The sequence below is a fragment of the Ambystoma mexicanum genome, chromosome 2p (genome assembly GCF_040938575.1).
Source record: "Ambystoma mexicanum isolate Mex_15411 chromosome 2p, UKY_AmexF1_1, whole genome shotgun sequence".
Classification (NCBI taxonomy): Eukaryota; Metazoa; Chordata; class Amphibia; order Caudata; family Ambystomatidae; genus Ambystoma; species Ambystoma mexicanum.
Window position 1 is genome coordinate 1350562566 of NC_090923.1, and position 13921 is coordinate 1350576486.

Here is a 13921-nt window from a genome sequence, read left to right on the forward strand (position 1 = left end):
ACAGCATGCTCCAACCTGACAACATATTCCAAACAAAAGCACTGTACAACCACATGGCTCGCAAAATCTACCACCCCACTTGCTTTTTTACCATTTGCATGTTACTCGACCTTGCTGGCGAGTATGGGGATGTTTGAAATGTTTACTTGACATTTACTGCAAACAAACTTTGTTTACAGTAAATGGCAAATAAAAGTTTAACTTTGCATGGTTGGCCTTTGGGTGACAGCACTGCACCAAACATGAAGTATGCTTATGGTGACATGCACCATTTTACAGAAAGTACTGGTAAATATTTTGTCACCAGTCACCAGGGGGCGAATACATTGCTCTTAGGTCGAGCATGTAAAACTAAGAGTCTATTTGGATTTAAAAAAATGTGCAAGACATAAATCATCGAAGGGTTACAAAATAAATATTTTCTTAATAGTAAATACTCTTCGTACACTCACTTTTGAAATCAAGATGCAATTGAGTAACATCTCTGAAGTCTATCCCCTCCATTTTGGCAAATCGGCCAGCTTCCTCCTGAGGCCCTTGCTCCTCCACTGCGATTGCCAGCATGGCATCGTCGATCACATTGGGCTCTGTGGTATCGTACAAACGACTCATTTTGAGATGGAAGCAGCTCCTAAAATTAGAAAATACAAGCTCACAAAATATCACTCAACAATAAGTGATTTTCCCCAATGCGCTGAATGACATTATTCTGAGATATTGTAATACTGTAATAGTGACATTTTCATTAAAAAAAGTCAACACCAAGCATATATTTTGTCAATGCCCGACAGTGGTTGAAAGTATAGGAGTCATTTGTGACATACTCCCATTATATGAAGGTTCACGTATAGGTGATGTGGTGAACCAGAATTAGTACTGAGACACTGGGTCATAATGTTGATGGTTTTTCTTATCTTTTCTTACAGTTATCCCGACATCCTGCCCAGTTTAAAAGAAAATAAACTGAAATAATAAAACTTTTCCTAATTCCAGTATAGTTCCAGTTTGTATATTCACAATATATTTCCACTTAGAAAAATTCCAGTAGTTTAGTTTAGTATTCATAATGCGCCAGTGGTCCATGAGCAAATAGGCGCACACATAAGACACAGAAAGTCTGGGGTAAAAAGCAAATCACAAGGCAGATACAGTCGAATTAGCAACAGGATGCACAGGGTCAAGAGAGCATGTTCAGGCCATATATATGAGGAGACAACTAAGTAAAAAAGAATTTTGTAAGTGGTGAGGAACATTTGAGTGGATATCAACTTGTAGGTCCCCACGACCTGATTTACTTATGCCTGATCCTGTTTGGAACCGGGTGTCGCATTGGTGCCAGAGTCTACGGAGACATTGAGTTCCTCTACTCAGTTGAAAAACCTGAATGATACTGAGTTGCTCTCACACCTTTAACTGCGCCACAGTGAGTTAATAGAGGCAGTGATTACATTGTGTTTCCATTCAAAAAAGCCTTGACTGTGTTGGTAGTTTCACATAAAATTCTTTATTTTGAAAACTGAAATAGCCCTTTGTGATAAAACTGAAATAGCCCTTTGTGATAACACGTGTTTCGACACTACCTTGTCTTTTTCAAATCATGGTGAATCTATGTATTGAGTAAACAAAAATGTGAAGGAATAAAGTGCCATAACAATACATATGCAATCCATAAAAATATAAAAGAAAAGACAAGGTCAAATTTCAAAAGAAAACATATCCCAGTAACATTGTTCATGACATTGATGCAAAGTATATTTAGCACAGAGATTGAGAAGGAGTCGGGGAGGTACAGGAGGGATTCTACATAATAAAAAGAGAGAGAGAGAGAAAAAAAGAAGAAAGAAGGGAAGGAAGTGAAAAAATATATAGGTTTAGTTTGGCAATAATAAAAGAGTTCTGGCATTAAATCATTTTAGACGTTCACAGAATCATTGTGCTAAATCATTGTGCTAATGTGAAGCCACTGACTAGTTACTGCCGTGAAACTTGTGTGAAAAGTATGTTAAGTTACTGTGTTGAAAACATTCTAGATGTTCATAGAAATGCTGTGCTTGTGTTGGCCTAAATCAAGTTACTGCCATAAAAATAGCATGGTTGGCATAAATTGGGTCAAAGCGTCATATTTAAGGTTTGATTAACAGTGATTGTTGGCTAGTAAATACAAGCCGTAAGGAAAACAATCTTCTTACCGTGTTTCTGCTGTTTACTTTATTATCATAACGTCTGTGATGGTCGAAAATCATGGGGTTTGATCCCTCCAGCATATAAATATGGTAAAGTAGTAGGCTTGCCCTTAATCTTGTTGCATTATGTATGCTATGTCGTAGTTAAATTCCTGGATCTGCGTTTGAAATGATGGCAGGGGGTTAATCTTCACTTTAATAAGGCGGTTCTTTGTATTTGGTTAGAAACCGGCATATGTCACTCTAAAAATATATCTAGAAATGACACGCGCGCGGCATCTACATTATTTTAGTTTTAAGCCCATCATTCTATTGTGCATCATCAGTAATTAACCAGCTTACGCTCTCGGCGTCTGGGCTTAATTATTAATGTAGACACTCTGTTTGCTATACAACAGTATGAACGTGTTGCACCGTGTGCGTTTACATTAGCTGAGATCATGTTCTGTTTTAAGTTATCCCTGGTTGCAGCACATGAATAACATTACTTCTCTACGGACGCTTCCATTACACAGATGTTGAGCCTTACCTCTCAGTGTCTGGTTCTACGTCTACTGTCTGCTCCTGAAACCGGACCTGGCGAGTCCTTTTGTGTTTTGTGATCGTTTCCTTGGCAACATAGTTGTCCTACTTTGCTTGCTACATTCTTCTGCCGCGTGGCGGCCATATTTGACTGTTGTCCCGTGCCTAGAGTTTGAACTGTGTGTGAATGATAAATGCTGTTTGCAATATAATTACAGCTCTTGCTGTGTGTGTCACCGATATTTAAGGTCGGTAGATACACATGACACATATGCGGAATGAAAAGGTTGCTTAGATATGATATGACATATTATGTATAGTAAGGTAAAATAATTTGTTTATGTAAGGTGCGACATACCTGAAACAGCTAAATGCAATATCCTACGTTTTAGCCTATGATACAGATTAAATGGTAATTAATTTCAACATTAAAACACATCATTGGAACAAAACTTTTGAGTGTTAGATATACATTAATTACTGATAATTGACATTTCTGGTCCTCTGATACCTCCTGTATACTTGTATTACCATTTAGGTTACCATACTTGACACTTATGTCCTCTTTGCCAACAATATGTATGTATATACAGTATATTTTCATAGTTTGCGCTTTTGAGTCTAGTTTGTCATAGTCTTGAAAATATTCATAAGAAAGATGCCATCTCATTGTCCGAGTTGGAATCTGGAGAGACACCGAGGAGAGGCACCGAGGATGAACTCAACACCTTTTGGGAATACCTTAACAAATGCAATGAGAGAGAATGTAATGAGAGAATCCAGTTCACAATGGACATTGGTAAACCCAGTGTAAACTTCTTGGATGTCACTATTAAATAACTAACACAGGACTCAGAACACAGTTATACAGGAAACCCACTGATGTGAACCGTACCTTACACTTTCAAAGCTTTCATCCAAAACACCTGAAAGAAAATGTACCATACAGCCAACTCCTCAGGATCAAGCGAATAACTTCAGAGGTTGACAGACTACAGGATGAATATTCCACTATGAAGGCAAGGTTCAAAGACAGAAAATTTCCAGAAAATTTGATCAACAAAGCAATACTCAGAACAGAAGCAAAAAGTCGTGAAGACCTACTGGATCCCAAGACCAAAAATGAAAACAGGAATCTTATTCATTCATTAAAATACTCTAGCCAAAGTTTTCAGGTCAAACGGATAATCCACAAGAATTGGGATATAATCAAAACAGACCCACAACTGAACCGACTTTTTCCGGAACCACCGATGCTCGCGTACCAGAGGGGCAAAAACTTTCGTGACAGTCTGATCAGAGCAGAAAAACGAAAAACAGACAACCAAACCTTTTTGTCCAAACCTAAAAAAGGAACTTACCAGTGCCTAAATTGCCAACATTGTTCAAATGTGATTAAAGGAGACCACATTCGACATGGAAACACAGGGAAGAAAATTCCACTAAAACAATTTGCTACTTGTGATTCTAAAAACGTGATTTATGCTCTGCGTTGTCCCTGTGGAAAATACTACGTAGGGAAATCCACCATGAAAGCCAAGGAACGTTGGACTGAACATAAGTCAAATATCTGCACCAAAAACACCAAATCCCCAGTGTATAGACATTTCAGAGATCATCAACACACAGTGGCACAAATGAGAATGGTAATACTCGAAGTAATACATCCACTTTCCAGAGGTAGGGACTTACAAAAACTACTATCTCAGAGAGAACTCTATTGGATACACTGTCCTGATTCACTTGCCCCTCTTGGCCCCTATTTATGAAGGCCACATTGACCATTTCTTGGTTATAAACCACATTTTCACTCTGTGACTTATGAATTTTCCATCAAGGTGGTTTCATTGTGTTTACATGTGCACATATGGTTGAAATGTAATTTCAACCATATATATGCGATTAAGGATTGGTTTGACACCACAACATTCTCCTTTTTTAAGGTTTTGGGGGTACTCAAATGATTGTAAAGTCACCTTTTGAAAAACTATGCCATATTATTACCCAATGTATGTCAGCATTCTGATGGTAAATTCTGCAAAATATGGAGCTATATGTACATTATATCAATGCCTATAATATCATTTGTGTTGAATTATATCAATGTACTGAATGAGGTATTGAATAGCAGAGGACGGTCTGACTTAACCATCTTTTTCTTCAAAAAACTACTTCATCTGGTCCGCATTCTTCCTCTCTAAATTTTCATTACTTTTCATGGATCATGGCCACTTACTTGCCTACTACAAAATGGACAGTAACTTTCAGGCGGTTTTTTGCCACGCACTAGTCACGCGCATGCGCGCTTTCCTTTGTTTTCAAGTTGTTCTGACGCCGGGTTCTCCGTGTCGTCAGACACATGACGTGCACCAATTACCTGCAACTTCTTGCTAACGCATGCGTAGCGATCGCTCTGCTATCACGCATGCTCACTCATACGTCAGCAGTGCTCTCAGTACATAATGAGCAGAATCATGAACGAACAACATCCTCCTTGTTCGGGATGATGTTCGCCACGATTTGCTCACTGAAGGATTCACATTGTATCTAGTAAGTGACCTATGGGTCCATTGACACTTTTGAGACCTGGAACTATTATTTATCTCCTACAATTATTTTTCTTTCTCTTACTTATATACAGATCTATATACTAGCGCGAACTGCTTACCCCTTTCGGACTCAGTCCACGTACTGCTAGCCGGAATCCTTGAGGGAGACGAATTGTGGATACACAAACTACCTCCCTTAAGTACCTGCCACCCATGGACACCGTAGATGTTTTTGCAACTATGCCTACTCCATAGTTGGTAAGTGGCACACTACCGATATGCATGGATTATGCCATAATTGTAGATAATAATATACATTTTTTTAGTTTTATTTTATTATTTTTTTTTTTAAAGTGTTTTGTTTGTTTTTTTGAAAATAGAGTAGTTTTTCAGTTGCCCACTTATCATTTAACCTTCTCGTGTTGGTTAGAGATACGACTTATCTGACTGGACTTATACTAAACTGAGTTATTAGGTACTATCCCAGAGATCTCTTGACAATGTTTCAAATCATATCTATGATTTAATGTTTTGAAAGTTTGTATGACTTATATGCAAAATACTAAGTTGTACCCTTCTCTACTTTTTTTTAGAAATTGAATTATGAATTGTGAAATATGTTTTTGCCCCTGAAGAAGAGTCTATACTCGAAACGCGTCGGGCCCAAAGATATTGTACAATAAATATTATGTTTGTTGTCTATATAAATCTTGTGAGCTTGTTATTCATTGTGACTGCTCCACCTATTTAATTGTCTATTGAACTGTGTGTTATGAAATTCAGTAAAACAAAAAAAAAACACGAAAATTATTGATCTGCTTTGCAGATATCAGACAGTGTGCAGGGGACGGGAGTTCCTAAATCGTTTAGGAACAACCACTTTTTGTCCTCCATTTTTCCAACCTAGTTGCCAAGGTTGAGTCTTTTCTCCCCCGCACCTCAAGCTATCTCTAATTCTATAAAGGTTATTCAAAAATTCCCTGATACTCTTTTGTTAAATTATAGGTGTGCCCCGTGTTTTTGCCCATTTTCTTATAGTAACTTGATTTAGGCCAACACAAGTTCAGCATTTCTGTGAACATCTAGAATGTTTTCAACACAGTAACTTAACATACTTTTCACACAAGTTTCACGACAGTAACTAGTCAATGGCTTAACATTAGCACAATGATTCTGTGAATGTCTAAAATGATTTAATGGCAGAACTCTTTTTTATTATTGCGAAAATAAATCTTTATATTTTTTCACTACCTTCCCTTCTTTTTTTCTCTCTCTCTCTCTCTTTTTCTTATGTACAATCCCTCCTGAACCTCCCCGACTCCCCCTTCTCAATCTCTGTGCTAAATATACTTTGCATCAATGTCATGAACAATGTTAGTGGGATGTGTTTTCTTTTGAAATTTCACCTTGTCTTTTCGTTAATATTTTTTTTGTTTTTTTTTTACTTTTAAAACTTGTATTTATTGGTTTCACATAGAAAACATCTTCAAACATTATAACATCCCCCTCACCCTTCCCCCTCCCACCCGCCGGGTAGCATGGCATCGTATTTTCAAGGAATACCTTATGCATTGAAAATGTCTGATACTTTGATATTATGGGGACACCATTGTTCCATAAAATCTGACTGGAGATAATGCAGAGTCCTTTCCCATTCCTTTACAAACTTGTCCCTTGGAGTATGTGGGTGATCTTCTCCATCGTTACCTGAGCCCATACCTTCTGTAGCCAAGTGAAAGTCAGTGGGGTGTTTTTATTCTTCCAGTCCTGGGCTATTGTTGTCCATGCCGCGATGAGGAGTCCCATAAAACTTCTCCATTGAGATTTACTGTATAGCCTCGTTATGTCATCTCTAATCCCGCATAGCCACATAGCCACACCCCTTCTCCAATCAGCCCCACATCTGGAAACATTTTGCCCATCTCTCCCTTAATTTCCTCCCACAGCCTCTCCAACATTGAGTAGACGTTTTGGGGTACATGGAATGTAGTTTTTCAGGGGTATAGTGCCATTGTGTCATTATTCTGATCCACATTTCTCTGGTCTGTACCGAGCGGGTCATTTTAGGGATCAGTGTCCATAGATCCTCCCACTGCCTTTACGTTGGCTCTTCCCCAAGCGTTCTGCCCCACTTAATCCTGTATGACCATTTAATTTCTTCCTCCTGTGAGTTTATGAATTTATACAGAGTCGATACATCATTTCTAATACGGGGGCGAAAAAATGGGTATGTCTCAAATGGTGTGAGATCCCTCGTTGCTGCTTCAGCAATGTTCGGGACGTTTAGCCAGTGTTTTAACTGCTCATATCTATATTTATCACCTTTTGAGGGAGTTGAGGATACTACGCAGGATTCAAGTGACCTAATTTTATTGTCCCCGAACATCTCACCTATTTTTGTTATGCCTGCTTCCTCCCAACTACCGTATGCCCCTAGTTCCACCCCCGGTGGGAATTGCGGGTTCCTACAGATGGGCGTGAAGCATCCCAACGATGTGGACATTATACCTCTCCTTGTTTGGCAGTCCCATGCCTACAACGTGGTCTTCATTATTTCGCTGATCCCTAAGTTCTCGTGTCTGTGCTGTCTCTGTTTCCAGAGAAGCTCAAACAGTGGAGTTCTCGCAACTGCCCTGTCCTGTTTGGCCCATATCTGCTGCGGGTTCTCCCCCACCCACTCCCTCAGAACCTTAAGCTGCGCCGCCTGATAATATTTCTTAAAGTGGGGAAGTGCCATCCCCCCTTCCCTGGTTGGTGCCATGAGGACTGCCCTAGCCACTCTCGGGGTTTTCCCTTTCCATATAAAGGAGGAGACCAATTTCGTTAGAGTTTTGAAGAAAGTATGGGGGACGCCCACCGGGAGAGCCTGAAAATAGTACAGCACCCTTGGGAGAATAGTCATCTTCACTGACTGGATCCTACCCCACCACGAAATCTGTAGAGGATTCCATCTGTCTACATCTCTACGGATGCTTGCGAGGAGCCGCGGGTAATTTTCCCCATATGTTTGCCCAATTTTCTGAGGTACTATTATTCCCAGGCATTTTATCCCCTTTTCTACAATCTTAAGATCCAGTGATTTAGCTTCCCCATATATCTTTGTTCTGTCCCCTGCCAGGATTAAGATTTCTGATTTTTTTTCTATTTATCTTCAGGCCTCAGATGGCCCCGAAGTCTTCCAAATCTCTCACCGCCGCTGATAATGTAGATTCTGGATCTTCTAATGTAATCAACATATCATCCGCGTATGCTATCACCTTATGTTGCTGTCCTGCCATATCTATCCCTCTAATGCATGCAGATTCCCTTATTTTTATCAGCAGAGGTTCTAAGAATATAGCATACAGCAGTGGGGAGAGCGGGCAGCCTTGTTTCGTCCCTCTTGAAATTAGTACCTTATCCGTTACTTCCCCGTTAATGGGTATTCTACTGGATGGGGTGATATAGTTCGCTCTGATTCTTGCAACTAATTGTTCCACAAAGCCCATGTACCCTAGGACTCTAAATAACATTGACCATTCAACCCAATCAAAAGCCTTCTCGGCGTCTACCGATAGCAGTATCGCTGGGGTGTTAGTTATGCCAATTTTTTCCACTAGGTGCATGAGCCTCCTAAGGTTGTCATGGGTTTGCCTGCCAGGAATGAAACCTGATTGGTCCATGCTAATCAATTTTGGGAGAAGCAGGGATAGTCTCGCTGCCAGGATCTTCGTATAGATTTTCCCGTCTAGATTCATCAGGGATATTGGTCTGTACGATGCAGGGGATGTTGGATCTCTACCTGGCTTGTGGAAGACTAACACTTTCGCTCAATTCATAGTGGGGGTCACATTGCCACTATCTTTAAAAGAGTTCAGGAGCCTAGTTAGGACTGGGGTCAGTAAAGCTGAATATATTTTATAAAATGGGGCCGTAAAACCATCTGGGCCTGGTGCTTTGTTAACTGGGAGTCCATTTATTGCTTCTTTAACTTCCTCTTCACTTATTGGGTTCTCTAGGGCCATTTTATCTTCCTCAGAGATCCGCGGGATCGGTAGGGATTTTAGATAGGAGTCTTGGGCGTCTACATTAGGGCGTTCTGTGGAGTAGAGAGTTTGATAATATTCCCTGAATGCTTCTCCCATGTCCTGTGTACGTGTTTGTATGTCCCCTTTCGCATTACGCATGGCCTTAATTGTTGTTTCTTTCTGTTTCGCACAAAGTTGTCTCGCTAAGAGTCTGTCTGCTTTGTTCGCTCTTATATAATATCTCTGTTTCAGATAGAGTAGGTTCCTTTCTGCATCTTTAGCGTAACATCTCTAGCTGGCCATGTGTATGTTTCAGTGCTTTTTTGTCTTAGTGGGATGGGACAACATTTTCTCTTGGATATCGTCGACTGTTTTTTCCAGCTCCTTTTCCCACATATACCTCTGCTTATCCTTCGTGATTCTCAGCGCCATCAACTTTCCCCGTATAACTGCTTTAAACGCATCCCAGACAGTGCTCATAGTGACTTCCCCGGTGTCATTTTGTGCGAAGGACTCTTCAATCATTACCCTTATGGCATCCCCAGTTATCGGGTCCTGAATCAGATCCTGCGGTAGCCTCCACCTCCAGAGCCCATTCCTATTCCCGGGGAGAGTCAGGTCTAGCCATAGTGGAGCATGGTCCGAGAGCGCTATCGCTCCCTTTTCTACCCCTTTTATCTTCCCCATGAGACCCACCGATACCCAAAAATAATCTATCCTGGACATGGAATTGTGAACATGTGAAAAATATGTATACCCCCTTTGCTCCCCATTCAGTTCCCTCCATACATCACTCAAGGCCATGTGGTCCATCTGCTGTTTAAGATGCTTTGACGGTGCCCCATGGCTGTGTACGTTCCCCGTACTTCTGTATAAGTGTGGGTTCCAAGCCAAGTTAAAATCCCCTCCCATGATCACCTCCCCCCTCGCGGAACCTTCTAACCTCCCCATCACAACTCTAAGGAAGCCGTCCTGTCCCTGATTGGGTGCATATATAGAGGCAAGGGTAACACAATATCCCTCTATCTCCACATTGGCGAAAACATATCTTCCTTCTTTGTCTATGACTGTATCCAGCAGTTTAGTGTCCTTCCCTTCTTTCACCGCAATCAGCACCTCTGCTTTTTTTCCGTGGTCGTTGCTTGTGCCCATATTTTAAACCCTTTTATGCGTGTTTTCTGCTTGTCCCTGGTTCTGACATGGGTTTCTTGAAGGAGCAGAATATCTGCTTTCCCCCTTTTAACCACTTTTTCCAGCTTCACCCTCTTCGTTGGCATATTCATCCCCCTAACGTTATAGGTTAAAATGCGCATCATCCCCATTCTGTTATATGTCTATGCATTGGCTTTGAGTCCCCTTTCTGTACTTGACGCCTTTTACTCATGCCCCCGTCCCCCCTCCCCCCTCCCCTTAACTCGCCCCCCCTCCCCCCCAACAGTGAACTGTAAACCAACCAAACTTTCCCCCGAGTGGGGCAAGGGTTCCTACTGATGCTAGGGCGTTGCGCCCATCGCTCCCTGCCCCCATACCCTCAGGGGGTAATTTGTGGGGAATCCTAAACCCCACTGTTCCATCAGTTCTTACCGAAATCCAACCCGCTGGGTCGCGGCCGGACCTCCGTCTGCATACTGTTCGTGCAGCTCCGTCCACACTCGCCCCCGCCCCCCCAATTGGGATTTTATTTTAACACCTCCGTACCAAAGTCCATCGTGCCTCTATTTTCTGTGTTTCTCATGGTACTTTTCTCCCGGACGCCCTTCCTGCGATTGCCTTCTTGTGCTTGTGAGGCCTTCTTCCCACGTGGTAACTCTCCTCCGTTTTCCTTCCCACGTGAATAGCAGCCCAAAAGGCAAGGTCCATTTGTAACGAATTTGTTTCGCCACCAGCTCTTTGACCAGTGGGACCATGGCTCTACTTTTTTGGAGGGTCACTAGGGCCAAGTCTTGGTACAGTTGTATGTTCTGTCCATTCATTTTAATATGCTCCAGTTCCCTGGCCCTCCTCAGGATCTGTTCTTTCTGCAGATATGAGGAGCGAGCCGCCAGGACATCTCGTGGTCTTTCTCCCGGTGCCCCAGTTCTTCTCGGTCCCACCCTGTGGACTCTGTCTATTCCAATATCTTCTGCGTCTTGCACTCCCAGAATATCTCTGAACACCTCCTTCACCGCCTCTTTCAGATCTTTATCGAGTACCGATTCCGCCATATTCTTGATACGGATGTTGGAGCGTCTGGAGCGGTTCTCCAAATCTTCACATTGTATTTCCAGGTTATGGGTGAGTCTTACCAGGTGCTCTTGTGTTTCGCTTGTCTGTTTCATATCTTCCTCCAGACTCTGGAGTGTTCTCTCCACTATGTCTGTTCTCTCTTCTAAGTTGGCTATATCCATTTTCATGTCTTGCACCACTTGTTTCATTTCGCTTTTCATAGTTGTGATTTGTTCTTGAACTGTAGACATGAACTTTTCCTGTAAGTCCATAAACCAGGTTTGCACGTCTACTCTTGTCGCTGGCTGTTGTTGCTGAGAGAGTGTCTCGCTTTCTCCCATGGGATCCCCTTGGGCCTTCCCTCTTGATTGCAAAGAGCCTTCCACTGACCACATTTGCAATATGTCTGCGTCCTGTTTCGTGGCTTGAGGCGTTTGTTGGGTGGTATTCCCTTTCCCTCTTGACATGATAGAGTGCCTTTACTGGGATGTTGATAGGTCTGCACCTCTCTCCTGCTGCCCAGTTGCCTGATCTTCCCCCTATTGGTTTCTCGCCAATGCTTATGCAGGTAGAGTCCCTGCCGTTCCTGGGCGTTGTGCTTTTGATTCCGTATCCCGCCTTAAGCTCTCCTGCGGCTGCCCGCTTGTAGAGGTTAGGGCACGCCGGCCTCCCCCCCTCGTTGCGTGGCAGTTGTGGCCCTCCCTGGCGTACACTTCTTATGTCTCCCCTGCCGCTGCCCCGGGTTCACTGCCCTTGATTTCAATGCTCTGGGAGGGTGGGGGGCGTCCTATTGCCCCTCCGCTGCTCATATACGTCCAGAGCGGCTAGGGGGACCGCCACATCATGCGGAATGGTGTACTTCGGGGGAGGATCGACCCCTACAAAATGTTTACGAATATTGGGGCTATGCAGTGGATGTTCTTTATTAATTACTTTGATTTCCAAACGTTCTCCGTTGTATTCCCCCGGGGGTATTATTCCGTGCTCCAGATATGTGGGCATCCGCGCAATCCCCCTAGCTGGGCTCACCTCCTGCTCCGGCCGAGGAATCTCAGGGCGGCCCCCGCTCCACTTTTCGAGCGGTCTGCCCCAATCCTGCCCTCTCAGGCCTCCGCGCCTTCTCCCGTCTCCTTCTCTGCCGTGCGTGCTTCGAGCCACCGTCCCCTCCTCGCTCCGAGCCGCATGTTTGTCCGCTGCCAGGAAGGGCGGCCCCGCGCCGCGGCCGACAGCAGCCTCCACCGACCCAGGCCACTACTGAGCCCGCTCCGCGGAGGGGGCCCCCGCGCCGCCGTACACCCCGGCAGCCCCACTCTTCCGCCCGCAGTGTCTCCTCTTCCAAGCCCCGAAGGGCTTTGCTCGAGCCCGATGGGGGAGGGGCCGACCGCCCAGTCACTCCGATCTCCCTCCGCAGCACCGCAGCCTTCGTTCCGACAATGCCGTGTTAGCCCCCGAGGGGGTGGGGGTATCTCCAGCTGTCTGAGGGGGCAATTCGTGTGAAATGGGCCGTTCACTGCTACATATGTGCTAAATTTTGGGCGGCCCGGGCGGGGCGCAGCTTGGAAGCGACTCCTCACCCTGGCGGCCATCTTGGATCCCTTCGTTAATATTTTTATGGATTGCATATGTATTGTTACAGCACTTTATTCCTTCACATTTTTGTTTAAGCAATGCATAGATTCGCCCTCATTTGAAAAAGACACGGTAGTGTCGAAACACGTGTTATCAAAAAGGGCTATTTCAGTTTTATTACAAAGGGCTATTTCAGTTTTCAAAATAAAGAATTCTATGTGAAACTACCAACACAGTCAAGGCTTTTTTGAATGGAAGCACAATGTAATCACTGCACCTATTAACTTGCTGTGGCACAGTTAAAGGTGTGAGAGCAACTCAGTATCATTTAACTAAAAAAGAAGGTCTTCAATGCTTTCTTAAAAAGTAGCAGGGAGCGTATGTCTCTTATATTAGAAGGAAGACTATTCCAGAGAGAGGGTGCAATGAAACCATAGGCCAGGCAACCAGCCCTGGTGAGTTTGGCGCAAGGTTTAGCCAGAAAGTTAGAAGAATTAGATCGCAAAACACGCGGGCAAGGCTTCAGAACAAGTCTATTTTGAAGGTAGACAGAAGCACTCCCAAACAGGCACTTATGGGTGATATCAATAACCCTAACAGGAAGCCTATGAAGGGCAGCCCAAGCCTCACTGACACGAACCATGTGCTTTAGTTTGTTAGCAATTTGGACCGCGCTATTTTGCACCCTCTTCAATACAGTCATGTTACACTGTGGCGTGCCATACAGTAGACTTCTATAGTAATCGATTTTTGCACTAATGATAGCACGCATTAGATGTGTACACTTCTCTTTTGACAGGAACGGATGAATATGACAAAGGAGCTTTAGATAATAAGATGTTGCTGAAACAATGTGATTTGTTTTGCTTTCATAAACAATGAAGAA

At 43.2% G+C, this 13921-nt stretch overlaps 1 protein-coding gene across 2 annotated transcripts in view; it reads right to left on the reverse strand.

Annotated features, from left to right (window-relative positions):
- The window catches only part of DRC3 (dynein regulatory complex subunit 3), a 742340-nt gene that overhangs the window by 663014 nt on the left and 65405 nt on the right, over window positions 1-13921 (reverse strand). For both annotated transcript variants that reach the window (XM_069645719.1, XM_069645718.1), the window contains exon 2: window positions 453-631. In XM_069645719.1, coding sequence (XP_069501820.1) covers window positions 453-612 — 160 coding nt within the window. In that variant the 5' untranslated portion in view covers window positions 613-631. The remainder of the gene's footprint in view (window positions 1-452; window positions 632-13921) is intronic.